This window comes from Bison bison, unplaced genomic scaffold (assembly GCF_000754665.1).
Source record: "Bison bison bison isolate TAMUID 2011002044 unplaced genomic scaffold, Bison_UMD1.0 scf7180017864458, whole genome shotgun sequence".
Taxonomy (NCBI): domain Eukaryota; kingdom Metazoa; phylum Chordata; class Mammalia; order Artiodactyla; family Bovidae; genus Bison; species Bison bison.
Window position 1 is genome coordinate 5,209,623 of NW_011495020.1, and position 10,486 is coordinate 5,220,108.

The 10,486-nt window shown below is 34.1% G+C and overlaps 1 protein-coding gene across 1 annotated transcript in view; it reads right to left on the bottom strand.

Moving 5' to 3' along the window:
• Window positions 1-1,092: 1,092 nt before the first annotated feature.
• CEP135 (centrosomal protein 135kDa) overlaps window positions 1,093-10,486 on the bottom strand; it is a 72,636-nt gene continuing 63,242 nt past the window's right edge. The window contains exons 23-25 of the mRNA XM_010859665.1: window positions 9,313-9,417; window positions 7,113-7,223; window positions 1,093-2,800 (exon numbers count right to left, since the gene is read on the bottom strand). Coding sequence (XP_010857967.1) covers window positions 7,124-7,223; window positions 9,313-9,417 — 205 coding nt within the window. The 3' untranslated portion in view covers window positions 1,093-2,800; window positions 7,113-7,123. The remainder of the gene's footprint in view (window positions 2,801-7,112; window positions 7,224-9,312; window positions 9,418-10,486) is intronic.

Consider the following 10,486-nt stretch of genomic DNA (forward strand, 5'->3'; position numbering starts at 1 on the left):
TCAAGTGAAAAGAGTCAGCATCATTGTTTTTTTCTCCAGGCATTATCAGCAACTTAGGCACAGGTGCAGAGTAGTTGAAGTAATTTCATATACACAAGATTTGAGTTTTCAGTTCACAGGGACAAGAGAATTGAGAGTATATGCAAGGAAAATAATTTCTATGCTATATAAAGAGGAAAGTGAGCGATGGACTTGTAGATGGGGGATAGGTGACAGAATCAACTGTCACAAGATCCTGGTAAGAGCCAAAGAACTGTCAGGATAGACATAATAAACAGAGTTACCTAGAAAGAGGAGGAAGTCGGATGCTAATAGTTAACAAGAGTTTTGGAGGTAATGACAAGATCTAGAGCTGTATTTTCAAACTATAGGTTGAGTCCCATTAATGAGTCATGAAGTCAATATGGTGGGTCAATTTCTCAATTAGCATTTTTAAATCCTGGCCACACATGAGAGTCATCTAGAGAAACTAAAGCTTAAAAAAAGAGCTCAACACCTCACAGAGATTCTGATTTACTTGGGCTGATGCAGGATTCAGAAATTAGTTTTTTATTAGAAAATTTCAGGTAACTCCAATATGCAAGCCTGGTTAATAACCACTGTTGCAAGAAGACATTGACATAAAGACTGAGGGTAGAAGTAATGGAGTTAAGATCATAAGCTAGGAACTAAAATTTTCTAAGATGAAAAAAGAGAGGGGTATGAGATCAGATGTCTGATAGGCTGTAATAAGGTGAGGTAGCAGGTGGCATATTCAATGATAATTAATGTAGTCAACAAACAGTATTTATAAGAGAGAAAACTGTACACATAAACACAAAGCCTGTTCAACCATTGTGTAGATGGATTTCAAACAGAAACTTTGACTTCATTTCTTATATTTTGAACTAAGTGGAAATAAATGTTAAGTCAGCTAAAAAAAAAAGGGCCTGCAATCTGAGTTCAGAAATTTCTCCAAATCCCAACATGATAAAATTTGATTTGAAAAAAAAAAAAAAAATTGATTTGAATAAGTAAATTGTACTTAACTTTAGAATTAGGAATATTGCTATCATTATAAAAAATTATTTTTAAGAAAGAGAAAATAAATTGACTGGAAAGTTTATTTGAAAATCTATGTCAAGCTCCATAATTTAAACTTTTTAAAACAAATTAAAAAATCTATAAAATACATTCAGTATTTTAAGATAAAACTACTTAAAAAACTGTAATATCATGGTTATGAAAATAACAATTATGGCAAGCTATACATTTTTCATTATAGAAAACATTAAAATAAAATATTCAACAAAATATGTCTTGCTGTTGTTTTGGGGGAAACGGGGGACTAATATTTAAATATTATTTACATATATTTATTAAAAGATTTTTCTTATGACATTGTAAGTAGTCCCATTTCTACTGTCGTTTGGTGTAATACATGAATTCACACACAGGAGACTGAATACATAAAATGGCACGGATGGTGGAAGAGCCCCATCACTCTCCAGTACATACTGAATGACTGCAAAGGGCATAATGCAAACATATAAAGAATACTAATTTCAGAAAAAGAGCACTGCTCACCCCTGGGCACACACAAACATTTACAAACTTCACTTTATTAAACCAGAGGAAGAAATAAAATGTATCATAAATAATCAGTCTTCCATTTTATGTTAGTTTTTAAGTTCTTTTTTAATCATAATGAAATCTATTAAGAACAGGATTTTCTTCAAATGTGTATGGTTCAAACACGATTCATTTTTGTATGACAATCTCTTTTTTACTTATGTTCTTATATTAATATCTGTATATATATATAAATTCTTAACGTTACAACTTTGAAATTGATGGTAAAAAGCTGCTTTCTATTTAATATGCCACAATAGGTCAGTGTTTACATACTATTCTGGAAGACTGATAAGTTACAACACACAGATTTAGAAGCAGAAAACTGAGTATTATTGAATGTATATTGGAATCGTAACAAAATGTTTTACTGTATTTACCCCATATCCTTTTGCACTCAAAGTTTTACATTAGTACAGTGAGGAATTTTATTTACTGAAAAATATCCCAAGTTTCTGTTCTATTGTTATATAAAATTCTAAATATAGCATTTAGTTTAAGTTTGACAGCATTTGTATTATATGAGGAGTTCATGTGATAGCCAAAATAGTATAATATTGTATGTAATATATGAATGTATCTTTGCCATCATAGTTCTAGTTGGTAATAACAAATTATATATGATAACCATTATTTTATCAAGACCTCTGCTATTATAAGACCTGAATATAATTCCCTCAATGACAGACACCAAATTGGCAAATAATTTCACATTTAGAAGAAAAAAGTTAAACATGACAGCCTAGCATCAAAGTTGATCATCCTTTGTGAATGCATTAAAAATATGGGTTATAAATACAGACATGGAAACCAAATACACTTTAAAAACAAGCACTGTAAGAATATTTACATACACATATTATGGCTCCCTAAGAAAAAGATTATTAAAACATAATGTGAACAATAAATTAATTCACAGTATAAACACACTTTGAGGAGTAATTTAAGTCAGGAATAATAAAAATACAGATATAACATCAGTTAGCACTATGAATATATATTCTGTCATACGTATAAAAATTTACACAAAGTACAGCTCTTTTAAACCAAATTTTTTACAAAAATATTCACTGATTTAAATAAAAGTTGACAGAGGTAGAATCTGTGTCAATGTTCATGATTTTCAGGAACAAGTAATTCAAATATTTCATTACTGTTTGTCCTTTCCAACTCACGGAAAGCCAACATTCTGAAAAAAGGGGGAGAAGAAAGATGGGTTAAAGAAAAAAATGATAAAATTAGTACATTCATGAAAAACTGAAATTCAGTAATGTTTTAACTGAAATTACAGTCTCTAATAAAAACTTGCCCACAAACAAGCTACATTTAATAGTTAAGAAGTATTGTTCTCTATTTTAAAAGATATTCTTCTTAAATTACAAAAGCATGAGTACTGAAAGAATGATACGCAATGAAAAGAACGGGGTAACAGAGAATGTTAATTGAGAAAACTCACCCAAAATAAGAGCTAATATGATGTCTAGGTTTAAAACTACAAACAAGTATTGTAAATTATGTTGTCTGAGTCTTAAAATAGCATGTTTTAGGGAGAATCAAATATTTTTACAAGTATCTTAGAATTTCCCCCCAGAACAAAACAAAATAACTGATAAAAACTTATTTCGAAGATAATTTCTATAAGAATTATATACATATGTCTATGCATGTGTGCATATTTATTACAAATCAAACATAAGAAAGAAGTATATACCAAAATGCTAATTGCTTATTTTCTCTGAGTTATAGTATTACATGTACATCTGGGTTCACAGCAGCATTTTCACAACAGCCAGAAGGCAGAAGCAACCCAAGTGATGAGCAGATAAACGAAGTGTGTTACATATGCAGAATGGAATACTATTCAGCCTCAAAAAGGAAGGGAATTCTAAAACATACTCCCAACTTGGATTAAATTTGAAAACATTATATAGTAAGTGAAATAAGTCAGTCACAAAAAGAAAAATACAGCATGATTCTACTGACATAAGGTACAAACAGTAGTCAAATTCAGAGACAGCAATTGTAACAGTGGTTGCCAGAGGCTGGGGGAAGGGAAGACTGGGGAGTCATTTAATGAGTACAGTTTCACTTGGGAAAGATAAAAAAAAAGTTATGGAGATTGATGGTGAAGTTGATTTTTGCACAAGAGTGTCAATGTACTAACTGCCAGAGAAATGTATACTTAAAAATGGTCAAAATGATAAGTTTGATCTTATGTACATTTACTTCAATAAAAAAATATAAAAAAAAGTGGTTTTGGTTTTCTTCTTTATACTTTTATATTTTATGTTTTCTCAGTGAGCATTTTTTTAAGACATAATAATCAAAACAGTAAAGGTAAAACTGGATTATATAATTTATTAAAGAAATTATAAATATGGCTTAATATGAGTATTTCTATTCATTTATGTGTATTTATGGGGAAACCCCTTAAAATTAGCTTTGGTGACAACATTAGAAAACATGAATGGAAATGTGTTAGCAATTAGCAACATCACTAGGATACTTTGGGAATTTGTTAATGATTGCAGATGTTTTCTGAACTACATCTACTAGAACAGAAAATGGAAAAAGTTTGGCAGGTATTCAAAAAGTTAAACATAAAACTACCTTGCTGCTAAGTTGCTTCAGTCATGTCCGACTCTGTGCGAGCCCATAGACGGCAGCCCACCAGGCTCCCCCGTCCCAGGGATTCTCCAGGCAAGAACACTGGAGTGGGTTGCCATTTCCTTCTCCAATGCATGAAAGTGAAAATTGAAAGTGAAGTCGCCCAGTCGTGTCTGACTCCTAGCGACCCCATGGACTGCAGCCTACCAGGCTCCTCGGCCCATGGGATTTTCCAGGCAAGAGTACGGGGGTGGGGTACTATGACCCCAGCAAATTGCTATGGGCTATGACCCAGCAAATCTAGATACTCCCAAAGATATGAAAACACACTAAAACAGACTCTTGTACACAAATGCTCACAGTAGCATTATTCAGAATAGCTAGAAGGTAAAAACAACCTACGTGTCCATCAACTGATGAATAGAAAAACAAAATGTAGAATAAACACAAATAAGTATTATTTAGGGATGAAAGGAATGAAGTTCTGATACATGCTACAACACAGATGAACCTTGAAGACATTACCCTAAATGAAATAAGACCGATGCAAAAGATAAATACTGTATAAATTCACTTAGATGAAAATCTGGAACAGGCTAATTTTTAGAGATAGAAAGTAGATTAGAAGTTATCGGGGCAGAGGAAGTAAAGATGGGACTGGAGAGTTACTGCTTAATCAATAAAGAGTTTCTATTTGGGGTGATAAAAATTTTTTTTAAGTAGTGCTGATGACTGTAAAACATTGTAAATTTAATGCCACTGAGTTGCACACTTTATAAAACAGTTAAGAAGGCAAACTTCATGTTATTTATATTTTATCATAAGTTAAAAAAAAGTTTCCTAATTCATCCCAGATTTAGAGATTGCTGGTATCCACTATGTCCTAGATCAGTGGTTCTAAGTATAGTGTGGAGATCCCTGGAGTCGAGCCTCTTTTCTTAAAACTAGGGAATTACTTGCTTTGTTCACTCTTATAATCTCATGAATGTACAGGTAAGTTTTCCAGAGGCTATATGATGTGAAAGGCCAGTCAGTAAGAAATATTTCAGATCTCTGGGCCCTAGGGTCTCTGTCACAACTACTCAATTCTGCCACTGCAGAATAGCAATCTTAGACAATATGCAAACAATTGGGTGTGGCTATGGTCCAATAAAGCTTAAGTTACAAGAATAGGCAGTGGGGTGGATTTGGCCCCTAGGCCCTAGTTTACCAACCCTTGAACTAAAATGCAGCTGTGATTCAAGCACAAAAAAATGTTTGTGACACAACTGCCAAGAGGCTTTATAATGAAAAGCTGACGCTCCATCTAATCACATTCAAATTAATGCAGCAGCTTAGAAGTTGTAAGGACACAGTGATTGCAGCCAGCACTGGGAAGTGGTCCTCAAAATGAAAGAAGAAAACACATGTTTTAATCAAATAAATAAACGCAAAAGCACAGCAATCTGAAATCATTTAAATGAAGGCCTTACAAATACTAATAAACCTGGGACATCAGTATATTAAAGAATAGAACATAACTAATGTTCTTATCAGGATCCTGAGTCACTAAGGAAACAATTATTTTCTATATATTTCTACTGAAAGAGGCCAAAAAATATAATTTTTAAAAGGACGGAGGATTGACTTTACTATTTCTTCAAGATAAGACTTGACTACCAACCTTTCACCTACCTTTCAAACTCTGGGTCTGACCCATTCATTCCCATGTCCAATGTATGAGCACATCACTTTGACTCTTCCTCAAATATACTTCAGCTCTTTACAATCACTTTGGAAAACTGACTTGCCAAAATAAGCTTGAACATGTGTGTCCAGTGTGACCTAACAATTTCATGCCTAAGAATATACCCCAAAGAAATGTATGGTATCTATAAGGTACTAGAATGCTCATCATGTTTCTGTCTATAATAGCCCAAACTGGAAATGATCAAATGCTCATCAAAAACAGAAGGAGTAAATGGACTGTGTAAGTTTGCACAATGGAATATGATACAACAAGACTGAACCATCTACAAGAACACAGCAGTATAAATGAATCTCACAAAGGTATTGTTGAAGAAAAAAAGTCAAAAATATATTTCATTTATAAAATGTCCAGGAACAGAGAAAAGGCATTTATACTTTGAATAACCAAAACAGTTACTTTCAGAGCAGGGATTACAACCAGAAGTGAAGTCCAAGTTGCTCAGACATGTCCGACTCTTTGTGACCCCATGCATAGTCCATGAAATTCTCCAGGCCTGAATACTGGAGTGGGCAGCCATTCCCTTCTCCAGGGGATCTTCCCAACCCAGGGATTGAACCCTGGTCTCCTGCATTGCAGGCACGGATTGTTTACTGTCTGAGCCAATTATGACCAGAAGGAAGCCCAAAAGAGAGGTTATATTTTGTTTCTTGATCTGAGTGCAGGTTGCATATGTGTGTTCAATCTGTAAAAATTCACTCAGCTATATATACTATGATACAGCACTTTTCTGTATGTATTTCTGTATGTATACTATAATTTACTTTAAAAAATCTGTCCTAGCTTTCAATATTAAATAATATTTTCTGTATTTGTCTATACTTTCACTATCTGTTATCTGTACCTTGAGTCTGGGGCTTTATTAAATATTACCCTGTGAGATTTCATATTGTCCTTTAATTTTTAAAGTATAATTTACATACAATACGATGCATGGATTATAAATGTTCAGTTCAATGAGATTTTACAATGGTATACAACCATGTAACCACCACCACCACCACAATACAGCACATTCCATTACTTCCAAAAGTTCTCGACTACCTTTCTAGGCAATCTCTTCCCCACCGACACAGAAAACAACTCTTGCAATTTTTATAACCAGAGATTCTTAGTAGTTTTGCTTGTACTTGGTGCTATTTGATACCTTTCTGATAATCAGTTTATATGTTCAGGAGAATGTAAAGGAGACCTCATAGTAGAACTAAGGGGTGGCGTGCGAAGACCATGCCGACGCATCTCTTGAATTGCTCGTTCTCTGTCAGTAAAGACAAAATAAGAGATTATACCAAAAAGTGGTATACAAATAAAAGTCTGTTATTGTTATTGGTTACATAATTTCTATTTAATTAATTAGTATTTCTACTAAATTTAAATCATGTCTTTATATAATTTTTAAGTTGTGGATAAAAGATTTCAATTAAAGGAATATGTACTTTAAGAGATTGTTCAAAGCTCCTCTGAATATAGATTTTTCAAAGCTGATGCCTCCCCTCTCTGCAACTAGTTCTCCCACTTCTTGCACATAAATCTACCCCTCTTCCTTCTTCCTGTGTCAAAATGCCCAAATGTTAGAAGTAAAATCATCTGTTTTCTTTTATGCTTTCCTTCCGCATGTCTGGGTCTGTCCCATGAAGCATAGTGACTATGCTGCCACCTCTACTGTGGGCTGTTCAGTGCCTGGACTAGACTTTCTGACTTGAACTTTTCAATATCTAGGATTTCTACCTAGATAGGTGCTTCATAAACTTTTTTTCCTTATAATCCCCTAAAATTTATTTTTAGATGTCCCCTTAGATGTTCTGCTGCTTCTGCTGCTGCTGCTAAGTCGCTTCAGTCGTGTCCGACTCTGTGTGACCCTATGGACAGCAGCCCACCAGGCTCCTGCATCCACAGGATTCTCTAGGCAAGAATACTGGAGTGGGTTGCCATTTCCTTCTCCTACCCTCTGTCAAATTTTAATACACAGATACACTGTTAACGTACTGTAGCCCTTCAGAGGGCCACAAATCACTGTAACACCTAAGGTTTTTTTGCCATTCCCTCTTCCCCCAAGAACCCATATTGTTCCCTGTGGTAATGATATTGCCTCTTTAAGAATGCATGGTCTAGCTGGATGGTAAAGAGAAGAAAAGACATGGCTACATGGGTAGCGGTTTCCTTGGGGACCATGGACAAGAAAAAGGAGAGGAATTAAGGGGGTCTCTAACCCAAAGAAATAAAGAGCTTGGTTTAGGACCCTTGAAGAGAATTTCAACTGTCATTCAGTTTAGTTCAGTTCAGTCGCTCAGTCATGTCTGACTCTTTGCGACCCCATGAAACAACTGTCATTAATAAATGAAAATCATCATACACATTCAGTTTAGCATGTTCAGAAACTGATCTTCTAAAGTACAAGAAATTAACATTGCTTTCATGACAAAGATGCAATCTCAGGCTTCATCTCTCTTTGAAATCATAAATATTCATTTCCTAGCAAATTTCATCTATAATCTAAATTGCATATGACTTAAAAGTTTTTGATGTAAACGGTAAGAGTAAGATTAGAGAACCCAAAAAGTTGATCTAAATAAGCAATCTGACCACTATTTGAGAATTAAATCTTAGATATGTTGATGTCTATGGTATTAATATGGTAGGAAAGAATAATGGAAGAAAAGTTAACTTGACAAATTGATTTGCAAATTAGATTTGGATTTTAACTGTTAAACCAGGTCTCATTTCTATTTGTAACACTTGGAAATTAAATTTTTCAACATAATAAAGCTAATGAACTGAAATATAAGTGAGTGTGAAAATTACTAGCCTGTAAGGAATATATTGTAAAGATTAAGAACACAGGGTTTATAGTAGATTTTAGTCTTGGCTCTGCTATTTACTATTTGTGTGACATTAGTTTCTAAAAATAAGATAGGTACAATACTAGATAGTTAATAGGATACATACATAGCATATGGTATATATTTTTTAATTGCCCTTATGATCATCACTTACATGATAATTTGTATTTGGAATTTCCTGTTGGATCATAAAGTTTTGGCTCTTGTAGAATCCTTACTACTTTGTTGATTCCTTAACTATATCCTTTGAAATAATGTCCTGATTTTGCCCTGAGGAACGCTATAGCAAATGTTTATTTATACAATACTTGCTACTCTGCTATTTTATTATGGGGATATTATCTTATGCAACATGTATTGCCATTTTAGAAAAAATTACCAAAGGAATTTATCTTCCATATTAATGCCAAGAAAAGTTTGCTATTTATAAGCCATATAAAAGCCTTTTTGGAGTAGAATATAGGGAATAAATAAAAACACTGTCCAATGTTAAAAATATTTGCTTACCGTTCATATCTTTCAGTTGAAATCTGCCTTTTCAGAACATCAAGATCTGTTTGTAATTGTGCCATTTTAGCCCGGAGCATGGTGTTTTCCCGGCTTTGACTATTTCTTAAAAACAAATTTAAAAAAATCAAGTAAGTAAGGAAGTAACAAATACTCTGTTTTAAAGAGTCAAGTACTACGGAATTTTGTTTTTGTTATTAATAACAACAAATGGAGGTGACATATAAGGATAAAAAAAGACTTTTCAACAATAACTTCATAATCGTCTGGATTCCCATCACAAAGTTTTCTTTTTCATTCATCTCATTTATTTAACAAACATTTATTGAGCTTTTAGTATGTGCTAGGCACTCCAGCAATGCTGGAGGTGCAAATTTGAGGAGACATGAATTGTAACACTGAAATGTAAAGTATTTTTATTGGCTCTTTCTTGACTCCTACCTCAGGAAAAGTAATATTTCTCACTCCTTTTAAAAGTTAATTATTGGGACTTCTTTGGTGGTACAGTGGCTACGAATCTGCCTGCCAACGCAGGAGACATGGGTTCAATCCCTGGCCCAGGAAGATCCCAAATGCCACAGAGCAACTAAGCCTGTATGCCATGACTACTGAGCCGACGCTCTAGAGCCCACATGCTACAACTAAGGAAGGCCGCGCACCTAGAGCCTGTGCTCTGCAAGAGAAACCACTGAATTAAGCCCAGGCACTGCAATGAGGTGTAGCCTCTGCTGGCCACAATTCAGAGAAAGCCTGCACAAAAGTACTGAAGGCTCAGCACAGCCAAAAATAAATAAATAAATTTAATTAATTTTTCTACTTATACTATCTATCCTGGGTTTCACTCCCTCTTCCAAAAATATGTCCGAACTTCTCCATCCTACAAAGGCACCATCATCAATCTCCTAAAAAGTAATCCATATATTTATGAGGGTCAAATTTCATGCTTTTCAAAGTTTTTTTCCTAATCCATAGCATGAAACACTGCCAACTCTCCCCATCCTGAAATGTTCTCCCTTTCTCTGATTTTCTTCTGTTCCTCAACTGTAGACATTTTTCGAAAGGTCACTCATTCACTTTCATGGGTACCATTTCTGTAGTGAACACACACAAATTACATCTCCAAACATGATGTCTCTTTTGGATTTCCAATAGGAGCTGCTACATAAGCAAAATA